The 25379-nt window shown below is 39.5% G+C and overlaps 1 protein-coding gene across 3 annotated transcripts in view; it reads right to left on the bottom strand.

Moving 5' to 3' along the window:
• Window positions 1-25379, bottom strand: part of LOC119143519 (SAM domain-containing protein SAMSN-1-like) — a 98297-nt gene that overhangs the window by 47180 nt on the left and 25738 nt on the right. For 2 of the 3 annotated variants that reach the window (XM_037377857.1, XM_037377858.1), the window contains 5 exons: window positions 24386-24472; window positions 18135-18202; window positions 13403-13471; window positions 8291-8414; window positions 6751-7124 (listed from right to left, as the gene is read on the bottom strand). In XM_037377857.1, coding sequence (XP_037233754.1) covers window positions 6751-7124; window positions 8291-8414; window positions 13403-13471; window positions 18135-18202; window positions 24386-24472 — 722 coding nt within the window. The remainder of the gene's footprint in view (window positions 1-6750; window positions 7125-8290; window positions 8415-13402; window positions 13472-18134; window positions 18203-24385; window positions 24473-25379) is intronic. The other variant, XM_037377859.1, reaches the window with a different exon arrangement.

Here is a 25379-nt window from a genome sequence, read left to right as displayed (position 1 = left end):
TTAAAAATGTTGTGGTATTTTAAAATATCTTTTACTGCAAATAAATTCACTTAATTATCATTCTGCCTTATATATACTAGCAAGTACTAGCAATCCAACTTTACAGAACAGTCCAGCAATGTTTGGAGGGAAAAGTTTGGAATTGTTAAGCTTTTTAATAGAGTTAGGTATACATGCCTCTAAGATTAATGGAAAGTGTGACATAATTCCCTGTATAGCTATGAAAATTCTAGTAAGGTATTAAAAATACAAAATAGGACAAGAGTTACCATAGTGAAAAGCAGCATCACCAGATTTTTCATGTTTTTTAAAACCTGCTTTGAGACTGCATGGTCAAAGTCACCACAGATGACACTAAACTTTTCACATTACTATGCAGGAAGTAGCAAAAATCCCTGTAGGGTGCAGAATGGCAGCGGCAGATACTTGCTGTCAGATACTTGCTATCAGCACGGTGCAATGGTGCAGGTATAGCGAGGCTGGACGCCCTCCCAGGCTCCTCTCTTCCAAGCACAAGGCTTGAGAGATGAAGCCTCATGCTTTAAAAAGTGATTTTCTCTCACATTTTGTATTTTACTGAAGAAGCCATACAATATTTACCAACTTCCTGATGTAATAGTTTCTTAAATAAAGCTCCCTGTGACAGGAGACAAAGTAAGACTCTACAGACACTGAAGCATCAGGAAAATGAGTTCTCTTCAGTTCACTAGCATTTCTATCTTTTTGGCTGAGTTCGTGTTTTGCTTGGTATTTCCAGGAAAAGTAAACACTGAAAGTCAATCACAGATCTTGACTTTTCTCCAGTTTTAAAATCTAAGCTGTTCCAATTTCACCAGCATTTGACTACGACAGACATGCACAAACACATTTCAATCTCCACCTCCTTACAAGGTTTAAAATTCAAAATAAGCTTTCACATGTTTCTGAGACAGAATTTGAATGGGAAAATAGGGAGTGCCTTTGAATTTAACCGTGTGCTAGATTTAGCTGTAGCACTGTTCCTTTTTGTCTATCAGTTCATGTATCTTTGAAGACTCCGCAGTCTGAGGAGCACGGGGGCATTTCTGCGAGAGAGATGCTGAGCACACAGGCTGAAGGGCTGAGCTGGGCGACTGATGGGGAGAGCAGGGTAACAGATGAAATTAGCTAGAATGTTATAAAATGCAAAAGGAAGGCTGTCAGGGGCTTGTCACTGAAGATATGACGAGATGAAAAAGAAGCAGCTGGGGACAGTTTCATATCTTAGAAAACAAAGAGTGTTTTCACAGCTGAACACCCATCACGATGGTTCTGACTGCTTTGCTTACTGCCACCCTTTCAACTGCTCTTCATCTCTTCCCCAAGCAAAGATTTTGGGCGTCAGTTTAAGTACAGGACTTCCTAACATGAGCAGAAAATAGATTTACACTTGGTGAAGACCTGTCTTCCTATCTTCTCACTGAAATAGGAATAAGTAAGAGCTACAGATTTTCAACCAACCACTTGTTACTGGCACTGAAGCAGCTAGAGTGACCAGAGCACTTGAAAACCAGTGTCTCAGAAAAGCAATTTGGGGATTTCCAGGCACTCTTTTTAGTGCTACATTTGTGCCAAATAGGGATTCAAAATGTAATTGAGAAAGCTCTTCTAAGGCATGTTCAGGTGTCTCTCAACAGAAAGGCATTAGCTGAAGAAAGGAAAAAATGCAGAAAACAGACAAATTGCTTAAGAAAACTGAGCAGCCAGAAAGTCCATTAAAGCCGACAGCATTCTAGAGCACAGGAGAAACTGCTGGCTGAAGTGAAGTAGAAATCTTCCTGCAGCCATTCTCTTAGCTGTGCAAACGGTAAATGCAGCTTTCAGCTTTGAAGTGGGTTTTGCTAAGGAAGAGCATTCTCTGTCCTGCTTGTTCATTACCAGCTGTCCACACTCTTCCCCCCTACTTCACTAACCAAGAGAACAATGATCCGTCACCGGCATCACAACAAATCCAAAATCCTGTGTAAACCTCAAGGCAATATACAGCACCTCTTTGAGAACCAAGATGATTAGGAGCAGCAGAGGCAGTGCAGAGTGCGGGGTAAGAGCAATTGTGGCGAGCAAGCAAGGCTGGGATGGAGCAGCCAGGAACCAGAAACTATTAAGTAGAACATGTCAGGAAAAGCTTGGACAAGAAAATGTCCAAAAACAGAGCTGGAAATAAGTGTTTCTTGAACAAACAAATGAGTGTCAAACTAGACGTGTCTACTAAGGGTCAAAGGGAGATGCTGAGAAATGGCTTGTCTGGCAAGAAAACAAGCCAGAGCAGGAGGAAAGCAGAAAGCCACAAAGTCACTCAAAAGGCAGAGAACCACGGCCATAATAGCAGGGCTAAAATAACTGTGATTAGACCAGAACACATTCCTCAGAGGAATATGGAGAGAATGAACACAGACATCGGCATCAAGTCACTTGCAGTTTTCTTAAACTTACTGCTCATTCCATCACAATGCAATACATTCATATTGGAAAGAAAGCAGTCTTTGGAAGATTTCTACTCTCCTCATAACCTGAAAATGGGACATGAAAGTATCTTGCTCTGCAGCCCCCTTAGATTTTTTTCTTCCTAATCACCAAATTCCCAGGTCTTCTCTAGTCTTGGGAAATGACCATCATCTTTTCATTCTCACTGAATACCAAACACAGGTTGAAACAGATAAATATTCTTATGGTATCAATGACTAAAACCTTCTTCTGTGAAATGCAACCATGCTTCTAAGATACAGCAAGAAGAGAAACCCCCTTCCAGCAGCTCTTGTCTGATTTATCTCCAACAGGAGACGTTGCCTGCTCTCCCTTTCCTGTAAAGGATCCTGTGTCACCCTGCAAGCACAGCTTCCACCTTGCACAGTTATTGGGAGAGCAGGTGGGTCAGCCAGTGAAGCAGCATGTTAAAGTATTGAGGGAGAGGAGAAAGGGACTCATTAGCTTTTCTCTCTCTGTCTCCCGCTGTCCAAGACAGTCTGGGAACACTTTTATGAAGCGGACCCCTCAGCTGTGACCCCACCGTGTGCTCCACACTGTGCATGTTTCAGGGCCAGTCCAGCCCATCAAGCTCCTGTACTTTCCAAGCTTCTGACTCTGGGTTTTCCATGCCTTACACAAGGTTGCAAAAGTCTTATGTAATTGCACAGATTGAGAAAAAGCAACAGAAGGCTGAAAGGGCTTGTATAAAAGTCATATAGACATGAAACTTCTAAGTGAACTACTTTGCTAGGAAGATCTTAGCGTACAAGTAACAGAAGGGCAGCTTCTAGTAACCACAATTTAAAAAATATAAAAAAGGAGGAAAAAAAAATCTGACAGACAGCTGAACTGTTTTCTGCAGGGCTAAGCTTGAGGAATAAGAAGTGTAAAACCCAATAACCTTTCACACTAAGGCCACGTGAGCGTTAAAGTGGTGTCTGGACAGTCTTCCGTCCTCTGCCTGATTTTCAGCTGATATATCACATTACAAACACCAGCCTGGATCGCTCATTTCCCTCCTGAATATACTTTGTGGTAATATGAAAATGTACAGCATGGTAGTTTCTTTATTGAGGCATAGGGGTTTTTTTCTTTTTTGCTGAAGTATTCAGTATTTTTTTAAATATATTCTTCCACTTTCTAAGGAAGAACTATTTACAAATTAAATATCTTTAGGAAGAATATCAGTAACAATAAATTCACACGGCAATTCTGACACACCAAAAAAAAAAATGCTGTGTTGCCCCTAGCAAAATTTTGACCAGCCACTAATTATACTGTAAACAGCTGAATAATGCAGAAAAAAAATGACCTATGTCTAAGTTAACTTTGCACAAAGTTGCTAACGGTGGCACTGTGGCTATAAAATGGTAACACAGCACACTCAGTTCTGTATTTAATCAGAGGACAGAAATGCAGACTTCTGAAATGTTTTCATAATACATGAAGGTGTGCAGGATGGGTGAGATAGTTGTCTCCGATGTCCCTGTGCCGGAGGCGGTCAGCTAACACAGGTGTTTATTGTCAGCTTAACTGGGGGAGGCTGAAGGAGGAGTCGCTGGAGGAGTTTGGTGAGCCTGTTGCAGCTGAAGATGGATGTGACTTTTGCAGTCTGTTCTCACAATTTTTGGTTAGGTGACCAGCTTGGATGATCTCTGCCAGCCTTTTTATTGTTTTAGGTGAAACAATCGGTGGCAATATGAAACACTATAAAGGAGGCTATGTAAAGTGCTGAGGAGGAAGAAAGGAAGAGGAAGAAAGGAGTCATAGGAAGAAACTGGAGGAAAGGAATTAGGATCACTCATATTTTATATCTCTAAACAGCAATCTATCATTAAGAGATCCAGGTCTTTTTCCTCATGATTACGGGGGAGCACGACTTAATTTGTTATCTGCACTTCCAGCTTTAATTAAAACTAGGCTCAGTCAGCCTTGTGTATGTTGCTGAGATGAGTCTGGATAATATGTGTCCAACCTAGATATTTGTCTGTCCCCCAGAACAGACCAGCCACAGTTTGCTGATGGAATAGCAATGTCTTGAACCTTAGTCTTGCATCTAACCAGTTTTGCTTGTTTGCCTCAATTCAGGACATACCGACTACATTTCAGTAGCGCACCTTCACGTGATGCTGCAGGAAAGACAACAGAGTAGTAGCCAAGCCAAGACCAACCATGAAAATGAAATATTTTACTCATAGAATCAGAAAAATTATTATGGAATATATTGGTTTTACTCTAAGTAAATCAACACCAGAAGGAACATCTGCATTGTCCCCAATGTCTGATCCCCTCCTAGCAAAGCCACCAGTGTTGGCTTGTTTGATTCTTAAAAAGCAAAACTGAAAATCCAGTCTTTGTAATCTTCAATTGAGCCAGTTGGTAGAATGCAAATGCAAAGAATGAGATAACTTTCCATTGCCTGTAATGTAAATCTAAAGACACTAAGCCCACAGAGATACATTAAATTCAGGGAGCCTGTCAGAAAAACAGATGGCAAAATAGACTATAATGCAGAAAAAAACCCAAACCACTAAACCTCTTGCTGGCACTTAATAGTTACATGGGTAGGACAAATCTCACCAGGGTAGAGAATGTTAACAACCTGTTTGTGACAAAATGAAATAAAATTATTTGAATTGACACTTATGCTCTCATAAATCTGACCGACATGTCTATTATCACTATTTTGCCTTGGGTCTTCAGCCTTAGCTTGGGATGCTGAAAATTGCTTTCATTAGGAGCAGGCACATGATGGAGCCCAGCATCCCTGACACAGTTTGGTTTCTGGGCTCCTATTTAGTGGCAGACAGGAGGACTCACCCAACAAAACGCAGGCTTTGTTCATGGCTCCCAGCCTGTTTCTGCCAATGCTCTGCCCTAAAGGTCTGTCTCCAGGGGCTCTCCCTGGCAGTTTGCAGTGCTGAGACTGTCCACAGTTTTACTGCTGCACCTTCCTCAGTCTTTTTTAGGGGTAGTTTGCTTTCTTTCTCTCCTAATGACACTTCCATCAATCAAAGCTTTAGCCTTTCTATTTCTATGTCAAATCCCAGGACAATCTTCTGGGCTACGTTCAGCTAGATAAATCCCATGTTTCAGGTGCTGCCTGTTGCTACATCAGCTACTGTGTCATTGAAAAGAAACTGAACTACTACATCCATGTATTGAGAAATGTAGTTGCTATATTGACCCACACATCTATGCATGTGTACCTTTCCTAATGATATACGAGCACACATTAAAGAAAATGCTGTTTTCAGCAGGAGACTCTCTGATCTGAGGTTGTGGTTGCACAGGTCTCCATCTGAACACTCAGCTAGCAGGTCAGCAGGTATCTTGCCTCCTGTCGTTTAAATGAACTTTCCTGGGGGTTGGCCTTATTGCACAGTGAGAACCGGCTCTGTCCCTGGAGCGCTGTCGAGGGAATGGGCATAAAGGGAAAGAGGCTACTCTTTACTTCTTCCCTGACGTATTATTTCAGTCAGCCACCCATCCTCCATGTCCTTACCACTATGTGGAGTGCCAGAAGACCTGCTGTGCCCAGTGAGGAGAGGGAGAAAAGCCTCACTGCAGTGTCCATATTTTGTATACCTCACCAACTACAGTTTTTTCTTGCCTTTGTTTTTCTAGTTTTAAATATCACCTTTAAAAAAAGCCTGCAATTAACATAGAAAAGATACTCCAGATAGCTATCCAGAAAGATAATTTCAGACTAAACTCTTCTTTGTATCTGGCCCTAAGATCTTCTTGCTGCCACAAAGGTAATTGCAAACATAGGCTCCACCAGCTGAGCTGATCCAAGAAAGCAGAATCACCAATCCCCCTTCAACCTCTGACATTTGTCTAAATAACTCTGGTGTCCTTTACTAGTATTGCAGTGACCTCTAGGGGCCTGATCCAAGCCCACCGGCTTCATTGTCTCTTACTGATTTACGCCAGACCTCCAGAAAATTTTCTGAGCCTGGAAGGATGAGTATTTAATGAATACAGATGAAAAAACCAGTGTGTCTGATGAGAAACAGAATAGCCTCAAGCCTTCCACCTCAATGCTGCTGATGTCTGCATGGTTAAAAATGAGCTACCTAGGGCTGTATGAACCCCTGGTGTTAGCCTGAACAATACATTCATATCCATTTACCTGAAATCTAAATTTGGTTTATTACATTTCATAACCACATGGAAGATGACAGCATCTCTTTAATGCTGAATCAGAGCAAAAAGTTTCCACTTTTTATGCATATCAGCACAAACGAAACCACTTCCACTTACCCAGGAGTACTGCAGATCCATATCAGTTAGGGAATATGTAAGATGTGGCTGATGAGAAGAGCAAGTACAGTTTTCCCATTCTTCTATTTTTGAAATCAAGAAGTCACAAGGACAGAGCTGGCTGTCAGGAAATGGCTTCCAGTCACTCCACAAGTGAAATTCGGTTTCCGAATGGATTGAAATAGTTCCTAAGTTATTAAGCCTGGAAGTATATGAGCGGCCCAGAGATGCAGAAATAAAATCTGCCCTAGTCTCAGCTTCTTTTCTCCTTACGTTGTCTTTCCAGGTCTTCTTTTCCTGAGGTTTTGTCAGCTTCATGCAAGACGTTAGTGCTTCTTCATCCTCTTCAGAGAGATAACCATCTTCTAGTGTATCTTTAAAAATGCAAATACTTCTGTTATAATATGTTGCGATTCATAGAGAAAATAGCACTTTTTTTTTTTTTTTTTTTTTTTTTAGTTCTGACTGTTGCATTATATATATTGAAAAAGCCAAGGACTCCATAAAAAACAAATAATAATGATAATTGGGGAGATGAAAAGGATTTTGTACTGGGTCAGACATCTGAGTCAAAAGCAAGATTTATTGTCCATTTGGTAAATGTGTCTTGTTCCCTTTCCAGTCTTTCCAGGCTTTTGGCCTGGAAAATGCTACTGGATCTGCACTGAACATGAGAATTTACTAATTAAATGTCATATTGCTGCATAGTTGCAGAGACCATGAGTTTAGCTTAAATACTTGAAAAGTTTGGAAAGCTTTTCTGGATAATTCCGCTTCCACCCCTTTCCAGTGTGTATGCTGTAGTTACAAAGTAGTTGTTGAAATACAAATTTCCTCATGTGTTTCAGCCAAGCAATGATTTGGCTTGAGCAGTAGTCCTTCAGATAGTTTACACTCATTTTGCTAGTTTTCGTTTGAAAATAATCATATACACAAACACATGGTACAACAAATTCATGCACTGTTAAATTACTGTTGGCAAAACAAGTTCAGCTGAAGAACTGTGGCACAGTCAGATCAATGATCTATAGGGCACTCCAGAAAATAACCTGAGCTCAGCATTAGTTCGGAATTTCTGTGTCTTACAGCCCTAGGCAATTCGGTATGACGAGAGGACGACTTGCTTGTCGTATCACAGATCTTCCTGTGCTCCCAGTTACTACTGGCTCGCGGATTAACACTGAAAGTTATCATTGCGTTTCTGAGTTTTGCCTTTCTTGTCTGAAACTTGATACAAACCTAAGAACTACTCTAAAAACAAACGGTGCTCTGCATGGAGACCCCACTGTTATACAATTCTGTTTAGATAAAATCCCCACTTGCAAGATACACTGTTACAAAACTCAAGCTACTGCGACAGGAAACAATTTTTCACACTATGAGGAAGTCAGGACTAAAGTGGTATCACAGTAATGTCTCAGTGGGGTTTGAAAATCATGGGTGGTGAATGACAGACCAGGACAGGATTGTTTACAGTTATGTTCAATACAGGGTCATTTACCAAATGTTGGAAAGAATGCTGATATGATGCTTTACTTACTGAGGGGGAGCAAAACATGTTTGACATCCTCCAGGCTTTGTGTACTTGGTTTTTTTGTTCGGACCAATTTCTGCAATCGTTTTAATGTTCCCATGGACTCTGTTTTATCATCTGGTTCTGTACCCTGGCAAAAAACCTAAAGATGTTAGAAGCATTCAAACCGTACAAATAAAAGGTAAGGGCAACAGGGTGATTCTTTTGATAATGACAAAGTCTCAGATTCAGAGAATTATCACCTACAAAATGCTTTTAAAAGCAAGGCATTCCTTGCTTGGGACCAATAGATACAAAAAAGGGAAAAGGCAAGTCACAAGAGGCATCTAGCTTAGATCAGTGTTCATATTGCTGTTTACATATGACTTTTCTTTAATGCCCCAGTATTATTTATTACCTAATTCCAGATTAGTTCCAGAAAACATTTTAATATATGCAACCACTACATTATCCAGAAGCATTTCAGGTATGCATGGAATTCCCAGATGTGGTGAGCTACTGCATTTAAATATGTATGGAGGTGTGTTCTGAAATACTGATGTATTCCTTTATTCAAGACCTTATTTCCTTTCCTAGATCAAATGACAACAATGTAAATGACAATCCAATTCCGTTATTGTACGTTCCAACAACATCCTACTGGAGAAACTCAAGGTTTGGCTACTGCAGGCTCCTGGAGCAGGAACTTTATGAACATGCAGCCATCTCAGACACTTTCACTTATGTGAACCAGCCTTGCAAATCAGTTCAGAAACTCTTGAGTTCTCCTCCAATCAGACTGAATTTCTACGTGAGCTTTAGAGAGAAATTTCATACTCTGACAGCAAATAACCTCTCTCCCATAGTCACGTGCAGTGTTTCACATGGGATATCTGCTTTTCATTAGAAACCAGAAAAAGTAAATATATTAGAAACTAGTAGAACCATAATCTGCCAATGGCTACTTTCTGGAACAATACTGCCTGGCTTCTATGGATGTTCACCTATTTACACCGATAAAGAATTCGGCCTATTGTGGCAATGCATCTTTGGTGATATTACAAGTGATTAAGTGCTAGTGCTGATGTTATCAGAAGGCAGAAATGCAGAGACCTTTATTGCACTCTCCCCAACAATTAGGTCACACATCACAGATCCTTTCTACTTCCTCACATGCATAATCCTTTGAGACAAAGTCATCATGGAGTTTGCCAGCACAGTCTAATGTATAGTGGGCAGGCTGCTTCAGGAGGAGTCTCAAGAGATTCTGAACTCCTTAGCTTTCATTTGGGTTAAAGGCTTTTTGCAAAATCTTAGCATGAAGCCCACCTGAAACCCCAGCATTCACATATTACAGGCTACATCCAGCCCTAGTAGCAATGATAAGGGGAAGGGTATATATTAATTTCAGATTTTAAAAAAGACCAGTGTTCACTTGACAGATAACTGCTTATAAAGGTAGCTGTGCTTCAGGTACCAAAAGTTCAGGTATTTTTCTATGAAGACATGAGGCTCTGTAAGCAGAAATAGAAGTCCAAGACTTCTATGCCCAGGCAAAAGACATTTTTATGTGTTTAGTTAGTTTTGTGTCAGTAGACAATTGTGTTGACATCATAAATTGAAGCAAAGAGTTAGTGAAAGCTAAGTGAGAATAGGTGAGATGTTCCCCTGTATATTCAGATGTTTGGTTTCAAACCTTGAAAGGGTTTGTACCAAGTTATTTGCACTACCAGTTCATCTTGGTCCAGCTATAAATTGTCATGGCGATTTAACAGCCTACAGAATCAGGTATATCCTTCTCATGTAAGACCAATGGTCTAACAGAATATTAGAAATTGGCTTGAACCAAGCATGACCTAGTGAAATAAACATGTACCCACATGTGGAAAATTACACACAAAAAAAATCTGAAACTATTTTATTCTTTCAGGCACTGTTCTGATGAAATATTCTTAGCTATGTAAAATTATTAGTTATTAGTCTATCTCTAGATACACCTTTAATGGCTTTCTTCATGCCATGATTCCACTCATGCTGGTGAAGCTATGCTGGCTTCTTTCCTCAAGGCTAAGTTCTTAGGAGTCCTCCTCTTGCTAAACACGGTGACTAATGCAGACTTGCCCATGTTGGATAACACTTGGGTTTAGACTCCACCCTTCTCAGCAGCATGTTAGGTTTCTTGAAGGATGCAGACTGTACTGGGAACTGGGACTCAAACACAGGAATATAGCAGGAAGCCAGAGAGTTGAATATAAACACCTTTTCATGTCTCCAGTGTCTTTTGTAAGTTATGGCTACTTTGGTATTTTAGTTTCCATCAGGGGCATATATTTGGAGTGAGTTTCACCACTAGCCCTGTAAGCTGCGTTTTGGTCTCAAAGTGGCACAAATTGAATATATTGCAGATGAAATTAAGATGGAAGATGCTTTCTAGAAGTTCAACTGATGAACTCCAGCTACTGTTGGATGTCTAACAGAGAGGATTCCAACACAGATAGACCTCCCATAATGCACGGTGTGGACATCAGCTCATCAGGACCAAATGTTCTGCTGTGCTGATACTCACGTATTACTCTTTGCTAGTTCCTAATATAGACAAAACCTGGGTGCTTTCAATTTCTGCCATTTGAAGAATTAGTTATTTTATTTTGTAGACTAAATAAAACCTAGCAGCTTGGAGTTTAAATCCCTTTAGTTCTTCTTGAGGATCTTCACTGTAGGATAAGGTCTCAGCAGACCCATCTTAAAGCTGTAGTCAGCTTAAGGCCCTTTCACAGCTTGCATTTGAGTATTCATCATCCACTGTGGGCCAAATCCAAGCACCCTTCGATCAGTCATGTTCTGATTTGTATTTCAAGCCCCCTTTCCCCTCTTCCAAATTCAAGATAGTAGGACTCCAGTTTTACCTTAGCTAAAGAGAGAAACTGAGGTGTAATTTTTCAGTCTCTCGTTGTGAGATGTCTTTGCAAAATAAATCACACCAGTTTTAAAGTGCTAATATTGCTCTAATAGATCTCTTGTAGTAATAATCATTTATTCACTTATAAGTAACGATACAAAAGCAACATGATGACTTTGAGTTATGATCTGGGATTTCCATCATGGAGACATCAAGATAAATGAAAGATAATCTATTCAGATAATTTTATTAATGGCAAACTCTAATCCTCTTTACCTTAAAAATACTCATTTGGTAGAGTCTATTGTTAGTGACATGTCATAACTGATTAAATAATAAATACAGTAACCCCCTTTTATGGAGAAAAAAAGCTCGTACAGTATCAGTTAGTGATGGGACAGCTTTTAAATTTGCAGTATTTTATTTTGGTTTACCTAAGCACTCAAATCCAGAAGTTTAGCTGCCTATCCAAATAGAGGTAAAACATTCTTTGATGTAAAAAACAGACAGACTACCCGGTGAACTGACCATGCTGGTCTCACAGGTTTTGTGTATTGTCCTGGCAACCCTCAGCTACCGCTTAGGGAAAGCCTGCATAAAAGCGAGAAAAACCCACCAAATGTTATGTGTTGGTTTCAGACAATTTTCTTCTTGATGTTTGTGTTATCTAGAATCTGGTATTTCTAGTTGCCCTTCCAGGATACGAGAGAAGGAAACACAGTGATGGAATGTGCAGTGGTACTGGCTGGATCAGTAACATACACTAATTTGGAGTATGCTGCTTTCCAGTACCTTCCTTCTCTGTGGAATGGAAAGGGGTTTCCAAAAGCAATTATGGGGGAATATTGAAGACCAGTGCACAGAGCAGTAAGTTTCCACTCATAAAAAGTTCATTTAAAACCCATTTGAAGACTTCTAAATTCTGCTCCCCCCCCCCCCTTCCGTGTTCTAGAGGCAGAGCATTTGCTCACTTGAATGTTATTAACTATACTTGTGTTTTGCCCAATCTATAAGCAAAGCAAAGCTATCTATAAGGAAAGTATTCCCTCATGGACAAGAATATTCTTTATTTCCCTGCTTAACAGGTTTCAGTTATGAAAAATCATGTCACACCACAAATAAAAATGAATTGTGTAAAAAACCTTATCACAGCCTGTCCTTTAGTTGCACATAATTTGCATGAAGTGTGCATGTATACTTATGGACAAAAAAAAAGTACATTTTAAAAATGCACTTATAAAAATGTGTAACAGCAAAAAAGACCTAAATTGTGTCTGATAAACTGTTTCTAGTTTATCCTAAGATATTCTCAATACCTTAGAAATCTTTGCTCACTGAGATGTCATGAGGATTAACCTGATGGCAGAAATACAGCAATTTGGAAGCCAAGTGTAAAACACTGTTGGTCAGATTCCAGCAATCTCAGTCCTCTTGAGCACTCTCTTTCCTGGGTGTAACTGCATTAATTTCAGTAAAAGTACTTGCACAGCGTGTCACTTCTCAGCATAAAGAACTTAGTCATGGCAGAGTCTAATCTCTGTGATTTTTCCTCAACTGGTTTCTTTCCTGAAGAACTGCAATGTTTTAATCGTGATTGCCTATGCACTTAAATTCAGAGTACAGTGTAACAGTCAGAAGAAAAAAATTACTGCGTGTTTATTGTGTCAATGGTGCTACCATTGCTGTACCATAGCAATTTTTGAAAAGGTTCAGTAATACCCTTGTTGGACATAGAGGATATTAAAATATTACATGATGATAGAGAACTTTCCGCTGTATTTATACAGAGTTAGATCTCTAAAATGCACTGAATGTGGATAAATTTTATGTTAACAAATGTCAGTTAAGCCATGGTTAACCAATATAAAGACAAGTGCTGACCAAACATCTTTCATGTGCTCCTACCCACACATATCTGACCTTTAAATAGTCCCATTATTTTAGTCTGGTACTCCAGCTACTCAAAATGACTGCAGAATCAATCTAAGCAGGCTAGGATTATAGGCAGATTTTCTCCTGCAAACCACAGAGCAATAATAAAATATTCTATAAAAGATTAAGAAATATCAAGATTAATAGCAGAGATTAATAAGGTACTCTATGAAAGATCATGATTAATAATATGGATATGGGTAAGATTTTTCAGCTTTTGGGGAAACAGCATACAGTAAAGGAAATCCTACTCAAACAGCTAGTTGCTGCTGCTGAAAAACAAATGAACAATTTTCATATCAACTCACCGTTTCACTGTTACCAGCCACACTTGGGTTGTGAACTCGCGGTGGAATCCACTGCTCGTAGTTTATCACCTAGATGGTAAGAAAAGCAAAATAATTTTTTTTAAAAATCCAACATAAATAAGATGAGTAAACATAATGAATATCATGTCGTTGAAAACAGATTGAGAGCTCGGCAGTCTTTCAACACAGTATTAAGGGCATATAAAAGCAATGGCTGACATACACCAGCTGACACCCATTGAAATCAGTTTGAAATTGAACTGTCTTAATTTCTTTAGTTATCTGGGGCTCAGTAACATCTTGGAGACATCACAGTGTGTGTGGTACAGTGGCAGAGCCATCCATTATATCATGGGATACTTGGGTCTCATCCTAGATCTTGGCTCTCTTTTCTCAATGAGCAGGAAAGCCACAGAAGACTTCTTGCTCAGCAACAACCCCCTAGCTGAGGAGCAAATGTCACTGATGCATTTTCTAAAAAGGGTCTTGTTCAGTTTGCCTCATCTCGTCTGGGATGTTGAGCCCCAAGGGTATGAGTTTGAATTGGATTAACAATACAGAGAAAATGGGAGACTCCTCAGAACTATGCAAAGACAGGACTATATACACTTTCATCATCTGCCTATAATCCATTTCTTGGTCACAATGTCCTCGTGATAGGAACACCATGAGAATACACTTTCCTTGGGGCACTGATGCAGTCCCTAGTGGGCAAGCCTGACAGTGCTTATAGCTTATCAGTGAAAATAATGAACACTAGCCTTTTTTCTTCATGAATATGAATGACACTTTGAAGGCTGAATGCAACCTAAGAATTTACGTGAGAAATGAGGCATGAAACATTTTTGAAAATGTATTAGCCCAAAGACTGTATTACTTCATATTTTATGTCCTTCCCAGTATGCTACAAAGGCTTTGAGCCATCAAGGGAGCCCTGCTAGACATGAACAAACAAGAAAAAAGATATGAAAAGTAAATGCAGAAAGTAAAGCTACTTTTTATGGTAAGGTGCAATTATTACAGTGTTGCTCATGCTGTGTCCCTAAACCCATACTTCCATTCGAAACCCCAGCTTTCTGGAACTTACAGAATGAATGGAAAAAAATGAGCTTCTATTTAGGAAATGGAAATGGATTAAAGTTTTTGTGAAGTACTCAGGGAAACTTATTTGCTGCTTTTTTTTTTCCATCTTTATTTTTCTTTCTATTTTTCTTTCTTATTTTTTTTCTTGACTGAGAGGAAAAGTAACCTAAAATGTTCATCTATGCTATTTACTCTTGCTTGTAAAATGGCCCTTCCATGTCTCAGAATCACAGACTCCACAGACCAGCTGAGGCAGTAATACACCTCTGGGGATAATTAGTTAGCTCCCGGCTCAGAGCCGGTCACCAGAGCAAGTTGCATAGGTTCACGTCCTGACAGGTTTTGCGTATCTCCAAAGACAGCCTTTACACAGCCTCTTTTGGAAGCCTCCTCCAGTGTTTGATCTCCCCTCAGATCAGTAAAGTGTTTTCTTTATGTTAAATGAAATTTCCTGTATTTCAGTTTGTGCCTATTGCCTCTCATCCTGTCACTGGGCACCACTGAGTACAGTCTTCTTTACATCCCCCATCAGGTGTTTGTGCGCATACATCAGATCTTCCTGAGCCGCCTTTGCTCCAGGCTGAACAGTGTCAGCTTTCTTAGCCTCTCCTCGTATGACAGATGCTGCAGTCCCTTAATGATCTTTGTGGCCCTTCATTGGACTTACCAGTATTTTCCCTGTTTCTGTTGTACTGGAGAGGCAATAACTGGACCCAGCACCCATATGTGGTGGGTCATCTCACCACTGCTGAGCAGACGGGAAAGATCACCTCCCTCAGCCTGCTGACAGCACTCTGCCTAATGCAGCCTGAGAGGCTGTTGGCCTTCTTTGCTCCAAGGGTGTGGTCAACTTGGTATCCACCAGGACCCCCAGGACCTTTTCTGCAAAGCTGCTTTCCAGCCAGTTGGCCCCCAGACTGTACTGGCAGAAGGGGTTATGCCTCCCTAGGCTCAGGATTTTGCTTTTCCCTTTATTGAACTTCATGAGGTTCCTCTTTGTCCATTTCTGCAGTCTGTTGAAGGCCTTCTGATGGGCAAGGAGAACTCTCTGGTGCATCAGCCACTCCTTCCAGCATTGTACTGAATGTGAATTTGCTGAAGGTGTTCTCTATCCCATCATCCATGTGATTAATGAAGATGATAAATGGTACTGGACCCAGGACTGACCCCTGGGGTAAATCACTGGTTTCCAGTGGGACTTTGAGCCATTAATCACATTCCTTTGAGCCCAGCAGCTCAACCTATTTCAAATTCAGTTCACTGTCTACTTGTCTAGTCCCTATTTCTTTAGTTTGCCCATTAGGATGTTTTGGGGGACAGCGCTGAAAGGTTTGTAATGTCAAGATAAACAACATTCACTGGTTTTCCCCTTTCCATCAAGATAGTTATTTCATTGTAGAAGACCCTCAGGCTGGTCAGGCATGATTTCCATTTCATAAATCCTTGCTGATACCCCCAATTATCTTCTTGTTCTTCACATGTTTGGGAATAGTTTCCAGGAGGGTTTGCTCCATCACATTCCTATGGATTGAAGTAAAACTGACTGGCTTCTATTTCATTGGATCTTCTTTCTGGCCCTCTTGAAGATAGGAGTGATGTCCATGGCAGCTTACACTCCAGTTGCATGAGCTATTCCACCACATTTCTGTCATGCTGAAAATGCAGCCTTACAGCTGCATACAGACCTTTTAATTCCTCCTGTTCAGTCCCCATGCTGTGTGCATCAGCCTACAGGCACTACAGGTGCTCATTTGTGCTGATTTTGCAGAAGTGTGAGAGCCTCCCACATAATGCTGTTCCCTCAGCATTTCCTTATTTGTGTGCGTAATGCAGTGCAGCAAACGAAAACAGACATCATCAGACTGTTTTGGAAGCTTTAAAGAGCATTATATAAATGTTATCTTAATGATAATGAAGACCAGAGGTAACAATCATTAGAACTCAAAATAACATTCTAAAATATTAAATTTTTGAAAAGCAAGTTCAACAGGTCTCAAATTGGTACCAAAGCTTGGAGGTATGCAAGTCTCTACAGCTTGTTAGTCATGTGCCCCAAAAAAGTCTTCAAAAAATTAGAGAAGTCAAAAATAGAACTTTGCTTTTAAAATGGGGCAAATAGTTCATGGAGAGATGCCTTAAGGGACTTTAAGGAAACAGACTTAAAGCAGACATGGGCCTTTTAACTTACTATTTCTTCTTCCTTCCCCCCCCCCCACCCCCCACTCCCACCCCCCCCATTCTATCATGTCTAGGGAATGGCCTCCAGGATCTTAACCAGGAATCAGCCCAGTGGCTGCCATGGCAGGATAGGGGCAGAGTCAGGCATCCCTCACACCAAGGAGGAGAAGAACTGCTGTGGGAAATCAAAGAATAATCTGTCTTCTTAATACTTAGAAGGTGAGAGGAAGAGAACAGAGAAAGAGAACGAGACATGCAGAAGAGAAGAGTTCTTTTCTCCTTGCTTTCCTCCTCACCTACTTTTTGGCAGCAGTGAGAGGAGGAGGTAATCATGGGAACAAACTAACAATACACAGACAGATAAAACCCTGAGGGAAAGCAGGAGAAATCTGGAACACACTGAAGTCACTGGTTTCCAGTACAGTCATCTGTCCCCTGGTAAAGCAGATCATTTGACTTTTCTTTTTAAGCCAGATCATGTCTCTGGCCTACACTAGAGATGAGCACTGCATAAAGTCTGGATCTTCACAGTTCTCCATCTTCTCTCAGGTGCCTTCAGGGTGATGCATGTACGCTTTTTTCTTGCTTTTAACCTAAGCATCCAAAAAGGTTTCCTGACTTTGTATGGAAGCAGCAGAGGAAACTTAGCTTGGAGCCTTTAATAAAGTTTAATGTTCACCTTGAATGTAATATTCTTTCAAGGAGAATTTACCAGATTTTCAGCTTTCAAATAATGTTGTATTAATTCTGCATTTAGACAGACACATAGCCATACAAACATATAGGTGTGTATTACACACTTTTAGTCGGATTCCCGAATGGGTAAACTGTTACATCATGTGAGATCAGCAGCGCTAAGCTGAGTTGCATCATGACCTGGCCCTTTAAGTAACATAATATCAGGGGAGACATAGGACTAGAAGTGAAATGAAAAGCAAATGCCAGTCATTCTAATTCCAGAGCTACAAGCCTTTCTCCTCACTGCTCTGCTGCTCACCAGCTGATGGGCTGTTACCTACTTTTATGTAATTATTGTTATTATTATGCAAACCCAAGGGTCAGAATTCCTCAATTCCTCAAGCTAGTGAGATAACTAATGTAGTGTTATGAGGAGGAGATATGGCATATGTTTATAAAAATTCAGAAAGCATTAGGATACATATGCCAATATGGATCACGCAAGACTGATCTAAACACTCTAGTACAGATCTTGCTAGACACAATTCCAACACATCAATTTAACAGAAATGTATTCACTCAGGGAAAAAAAAAAATCCTAAGTTTTAAAATCCATATGGTCTGCATAATGAAAATGGTGCACAACTTAGGTAGTCACCAGAGTTTCTTTTAAACTCAGCTTCTAAAATACATAGGCATACTGAGTATGAAGTTTAAGTTAGGCAATGGGAGCAAGAAATAGACATTTTATATGAATGAAATTTTAGATTCTGAAAAAAAGTACTTTTTTCACCTGGCATGTTGTTTCTTCTATCTTCTTTCCTTGCAGCAAATGTATCCCATCACTAATAATATTATCTTCTGTGAATTATGTTAAAAAAAAAAAAAGAAAGAAAAGAAAAGAAAACAAAACATGATTTAAAATGTCCTGTTTCAATTTTTTTTTTAATTCATTTTTTTTCAATCCTGTTTCAAATCCTTCTTCTGAGGAATTTAATTTGAATTACACCTGATATTTTGAGCTGACATTTTGACTCTCTAAAGTTAATTTTACATCATTTAAGCAGGCATTTTCTCTCAAACTGCTTTGAAGTAAGACTACAGAATAAATTGGCAAACTGGTTCCTGTAAAGAAAACTCATTCATGCGTACTTCTTCATCTGTACTTAGTCCTCAGTTTACTAACCCAGAGCCCCACAAAGCACTTCCTCTTGCCCTGCTAATTTAAAGCAGCAGGGTGTAGAATATTCATTTAAATAATGGGCAAAAATTTCTTTGTAACCGAGATGTGTTTATCTCAGGTTAGATTAGAAACTGCTTTCAAAGGATGAATGTCCTTCCATTTCTTCCAAGAAATTAGTGATTTGCATGGGAAGGGTATGTACCTTCATTACAGCAACGAGCAACAACAGGTCAAACAACTCTTTGAAAAGACTTTTAATTTTACTAAGTCTATTTAATGAACACACATATATAGAGATATACGTGTTCTTTTCCAGGTTAAGTAAAGGTGGCCTGTCCACCTAAGTCAAAATTGGCAGTTTTGTCTTTTTCAGGATAAGTGACATGTCATGATTTTGAGTCTCATTTGATGTCCCTAGTTAGTACCTCGAATCCCATCTAGCAGAGAATGGGTACTTCATTTGTAATCCATAAACAACTGCGGTAATTTGATAGATTTAACAATAGCACATGAATAACATACAAACACAAACCATTACAACTCACTAGATCTAACAATAGCATGTGAATAACTTGCAAACATATGTACAATGTCAACTGATGAGAATAATGCTCTGTTAAACGTTGAGCGACGTTCTCTTGTCAGGAGATAGAGTCCAAGTCCATCCAGTAACCCGTAATTACTTTGATGCCATTTTCCTCTACAACCTAAAGGGAATCCTATAAATTTGATGGTGACGATGTCTTTTAATTCTTGAATTTGATCTTTTAAGTGTTGATATTTTTTTACTTTTTCATTAGCAGAATCTGTTAAAGATGTTAATTTGCTCTCATGTCTGATTGTGACATTGACTACGAGGGCCTGACTTTCCTCTGGCTTAAACAACTCATTTTGTTTATCTTTTAATAATGGTTCCTGGAAAAGAAACCAACCTTTTTTCTTAGACTCATCAGCCAGAATTTTGCATATTTGATTATGTCTTTTAATTCTATTATCTTGTATTATGGGGCAGTAACTGATAATGTGAGCACAGGATTCACCTTCCACCTGGCAATGTCTACAAGATTTAATATAGGTTTCATACCTGCCCCTTGCCAGAAACTCTCTAGCTGGATATGTTAGTTCTCAATGGTATTGTCCAAACAAGTTTTCTGTGAGGAATGCCCCTATAATGTTCAATCCAGTTATTACTTATTTTGTCTTTCTCAAAATTCAAAATACCACAGCCCTGAGATACCAGTTTAGTTAAATTTATAAATTCTTCTTTTCACCAGTTAAAAGGCCTCAGAAAGGTGTTTTTTTGAGCAGGTACTTCCCATTCCCAGACTGATTCCTCCCCCTCAGCAAATATCACCAATTTTAGATCCCAAGTATTTTATCTTTATCTCCTCCTGCTGCAATCCACAATCTCCCAAATTGATTTTTTGATATCCTCCTGCCTAGCAGCTTCTCTTATTGTTTTATCCAAAGACTATGCTACCCTATCCATCCTTCCAGCCTGTACACTAGGAACTAATCCTACAAGTCTGGCAATACCTAAACCGCCACCCCTTGTGCTAGAATATAAAATTGCATCACAGGTACTTGCTGGTAGATGTAACCGTTCCTTGATGGCAGTTCTAAGTACCGAGTCAAGGGTTTCTAAATATGCAACTTTTATGTCCGCTTGGTCTGCCAAGTAGATCAAACGTGGTAAAGTATAACCCTTTAAAATACCAATTTTTTGAAATGGTCTCAGGGGAGCCTTTCCAATTTGATATAGCCGATTATTATTTTTGTTAGAAGTTTTGATTTTATATTCGAATCCTTGGATCGAGAAATAGTTTAAAATACTTTTCCAAACTAACAGGTTAAATCATATTCAAGGGAGTGCCATTAACTGACCGTGAAGGACAGTCATTAATTGCCATTAATGTAATTAATTCATCTACTTTGAAAGATCTACTTTTACTCCCAATCTTAAGGCAAAGCCTCCACCATTATACTGCTGTGGAAAGGCCCTAGTGATTAGATACCATCAACACAGAGGCATTCAGTCATTTAGCAGGGAAAAACAGAAGCAAAATTGTCTGCTAATCATAGCACAATGTGCTATCCTATTTTTCCAAAGTTACTAGAAACCAGTAGAAATGTGTTGGGTTTTTTTTCTCATAAATCATAACTTGGCATCTTTACTGATGCTGAGGAATATCTTACAACACCAGTAGTTCTCCCGTTTGCAAAAGGACAACTTAACATACAGATTCACCAAGGCTAACTGTAGGCAGGTAAGACTGATTCCATTGTTTTCTTTACAATCAACAGAAAAGGAAAGATTAATTCTGTGAATAATTCTGAGTGACTGAGATCCCTCAGTGATCACATGAAAAAATTTGCTTGAATATGATCATGGATATTTATATTCAAAGGGATAGGTAAGATCCTAGTCCTCAAAACACCTATGCTTATGTTGGAATTGAATGAGACTACAATGGGTATAAAGCTAGACAAAAAAACCCCTAAGCTCATGTGAGTGAACAATTAAAGGGCCACTGTACAGGCAAGTTAGCACACATATTTTCATAGGTTATTTTTAAGGCAAATCCTGAATCAAGAGACATTTTTAGCATTATTGTTTTTTCCTAAAAGAAAATCCTCTGCAAATAAAAACTGTAACAGAATAACAAGTAATCTTACTCATAGTTTTGCAACTTGGATGTTGTAAGACTGTGTTAAAACTTACAAATTACAGTCTGGGCATTGGACAAAAAAGAACAATTGTCTTTTCACATCCTAGTTCCATGTTGAAACCAAGGTCAGCTGCATAGAAAACCCCATCAAAACAATTTCCTTTATTTGCCATGTGCGTCAACAGGAAGAGGAAAAATGAGTCACAGAAAATATTATCACACCAGTTTGCCTTTAGAGGCTTCTGTAAGAGCTTCTGTGGTAATAGGGCAATGCCTTTCTCCTACAGACTTGATGTTTACAATAAAACCAAAAGCTTTCCTAAAAAGTATATTACATTGCAAATCTAACGTGACTGACCAGAGTTTAAGTTGTCTCAAGGAGCTACAAATCTCCTTGAAGTGACTGAAGGCCAGGTGTCTGACAATCCAGTTGTTTATTTAAATATAGAGCTAGCTGGACTTCTAGAAGCAGTGTAACTCATGTCAAGCAGTGCTTATGCAACACCAGATTAACATAACTGGGTTGTTTCTGGTCTGCAGGCTGATTAGCTTTCACCTCCTGCAGGCATCTCCGCACACTGTAGCCCTGTGCTCTGTAAGCTTACTCAAGGTTAAACCTTGCAGCATTCAGTCCTGTGCCCACAAGTCCTCTTACAGCCTAGTCCAAAATAGTATTACTTGGTAGCTGTTTGCAGCTAAATCACAAAGAACCGCGAAGCAATTTATAATGACCTCAGCCTGAAAGACTACATACAGTGACACTGCTTTTAATGACATTTCATTCAAAACCACATGAACAATGGCAAGTTATCAAAGCAAACCTTAGTGGTGCCCCCCCCCCCCCCCCCCCAGCCATGATCTCTTTTGCTAGCTGTAATAACAGTTATCCGCAGTACTCTTAAATCTTGCATAAATCACCTCTTCAATCCATTGAAATATGGAATAGAGTATTTGGGTAAAAAAAACCTCACAAAAACACCAACACATGCAAAAGTTATATGTAAGCTGCAGTGTTCTTTTCTTCCTAGTTTGGCAACAGGTACCAGTCACTTCACTGCAAAGTGAATTGGGAGCAGTGGAGAATTACATCCACTGACTCTGAGAGGTGTCGGCTCTTTTCTGTTTGTCTCTGTAATACCCTTTCATGGAAGCCCAATGACTGTGACTTGCACCCTCAACTTTTTCTACAATGATGCTTTTAGGCTGACAGATCTGGTACTTGTAATTTGGGTTTGGGCTTGTGAGCAAAGACGGGTATTACCACTGTTGTGTCTGTGGGATATACATGTTTTTACTGCCTTATCAGTCTGGAAAATTGATTTTTGTAGAGGTAATACACACATCAGCATTAAGGACCTAATTCAAAGGCTACCAGTGTCAGTGGATGTTTTTTCATTGATTTCAGTGAGATTTGGGTTAGGTCTGTGAATACAGCTCTGAAGCAAGCAGAGAAGTCTACGCTGCCCACCATGCATGGCTTGTTACAGCTAACAGAAATTCATATTATGCAATAGACTGCAGACCTTGAAGGATTATCTCTGTTAAGAGAAAGGTTTGATCAATAGTGACAAATTATCTTGATCAACAGTGATACACTGTAAATCTTCTTGCAATGGTTTTCACCACTGTGTGAAGGGGGCTTCCCTTCAAATAATTTTACTGCAGTAGGGGAAAAGGAGATTTTTATTTAGCTGCCAGCTTTGCTTCCTGTTCCCTCTGGGCCCCTGCTCTTCAATTGCAACACTTGTCAGCTTTTAAAATGTGCACTGCTTCTTTTGCATGCTTTGGATATTTAAAAGGGTAAAAAAAGTCTTGAGTAGAAAAGACTCTGGAGGGAAGTCAAAAAGTTCTGCTTTCTCACTCAGCCTTTTTCCACCTCCAAACTGTCAACCTCTGCACTAGTTTGAGGAATTATTACAAAATGGGTTTGGTTAAAAGTAAGACTTGTCAGGAGAGAGATGCCTAATATTCCTTTCACCTGTCATTACAACCTTTTCCCTTGCAAGCCAATGAGACTAGCTGAAGGTCCCTTTTCCCCTCATCTGCTAGTCACAGAAGCAGAGTTCCTTTAAATTTTCCCGTCACCTCTTTTTTCTGGTTCTGGTTCCAAGAAACCCAATTTGCCCACACATGGGCAAATACGATAGGTACTGCAATGTCAGATCTACTTTCCAAGCATTCACCATTTTATCTTCAAGTGTGAAGTGAATGAAATCCAGAGGGAAAGCTGGTGCCCTGTCCTCTGCTTTCTTTGGCATATCCAGGTAACAGTGGAATCTCCTGACAGTGGATGATACCAAGACCATTTGTACAGGAGCTATTTGGATGATATCTAAACCATTTGTACAGGAGATACTAAAAGTTAAGGCAATGGCCACCTTCCCACTTTGTTGGCTTAAGTAGAGAACAAAACATGCATCCACTTTAGTTTCACTTATCTTGGTTTCTGATTCTGTTGAACCTGGTCTGGTTTAGTCTGATTGTGCAACTATAATGAATTTACCTTGACTTTAAAAAGTACAAATACAAATTCCATTCCTGGAAGCAACATTAAGCAGATTATCAAGGCTTTTTGTTTTTCTTAAGAGTCCAGTTTGTGTTTAAATAGACAAGGTGACTGCTCACTTGTTATTTCCCACAGTTCTTTTAGTGAATTTATACTGGTTAACAGTGTCACTAGCAACTTTCCATATATTAGCAGTAAGGTTGTTTCAATAAGTTGGTTAAAACAGGTTTAGGAAGAGAATTGGAAAAAAACATTTGCCTACAAAATTTTGCCAGCTCTGTTTTCCAGCTGTCACAAGGATTTGTCTGGGGAAATTTATACCGTTTCCCTGTTAGATACCTGGAGCAGTATAAAGTATACAGGGAACATGGATTCCTCCTGTAGGCTCATGTTATAGTTGGCAAGCCCTATACAACACAACTACAGCACTCTGCTGTAGTGGAAGTCCTCCTTGGCTCCTGCACTACGGAGTGAATTGGTCACAAAGTGTGTTCTTAGCTTCCCAGTTTTAAGGTAAGCTTTATTCTAACTACTTTTTTTTTCCCCCTTGAGGACAAGGTAAATCTCAAAAGGACTTGACAAACTATTTAGCTAGATTACTGGTGAAAAATGAGAAATTTTCCTAGGTGCCCTTTTAAATACTTTGTGGAAAATGCAAAATCAGCTGAAATATGTTTAGCAATTACCTTCAAGCTGACAGTGCCTTCTGATGTACGAATCATTCTCCGACTTCCTGGAACCCTGCCAAAGTGTGCCATTCACATTTTTCCTGTCTAAAGTAAAAGCACAGAGAGCAGTCACCTGAATTCACAGCAAACGTGAAATAACAGGAAGGTCTACAAAAATAGCATCAAAGGCAAATCAAACAAGCTTGCAGAACGGTGTAGCATCTGCTCGAACTTGGAAATGAATTAATATTTTTGCAATATAGGAAATTCGATGGAAGGATGGTATCTATTGGGAGCAGGCCTCAAGTTTTACCATCTTTTGCTGCTGTCTGATACCTCATTTAACACTGTTAAAACATAATGAAAATGATTGTTATCTTAACCCTGGTTTTAAGACCTAGGAGCTCACAGAACATCTGTGCCTCTATTTTGCTTCCAGGAATTGTATAAATATAATTTAATTTCACAGTTAATGAGCCAGTGCATTTGCAAGAAATAGCATCAAAGACGCGCACATGTGTGTCACACACACTCCAAGGCTACTACTGTCTCAGCTTGAATGGCAGAAACTAGGTTGGCGTTGAGAACAAGATGGCCATTCTCTTCCCTCGGTGAACTTCAAAGTGATCATGCTTCACAGCACGTTGATAGCTACAAGGTTTTTGTGCTTTCTGGTTTTCGGGTTTTTTTATTATTATTATTTTGTTTTGTTGGGTATTTTTAATGTTGGGTTTCACTCTGACTGTCAGAAAATTTTCTTTATGAAAGCACTTGTTGACTCTGTCAAGTGCTGGGAATTCATTGCAGCCTGGATGCTGCAGCCCAACTGATGCTGCTCTGCATGAAAGTCTTCCCAGTGCAGGGCTACAGAATGAAGTCTTAATGTAGGGGAACTTGCATCTATCTGAGACACATTGTTATGAAATATAACAGCATCATTACAGGCAGATATAAAAAACTTTTTACTCAGTAAGGACTAGATACAGCAACTAAACCCAGACTCAAAAGAATA

This window comes from Falco rusticolus, chromosome 2 (assembly GCF_015220075.1).
Source record: "Falco rusticolus isolate bFalRus1 chromosome 2, bFalRus1.pri, whole genome shotgun sequence".
NCBI classification, from domain to species: domain Eukaryota; kingdom Metazoa; phylum Chordata; class Aves; order Falconiformes; family Falconidae; genus Falco; species Falco rusticolus.
Note: the sequence above shows the minus strand (reverse complement) of the source record. Positions and strands in the feature narration are given on the sequence as shown.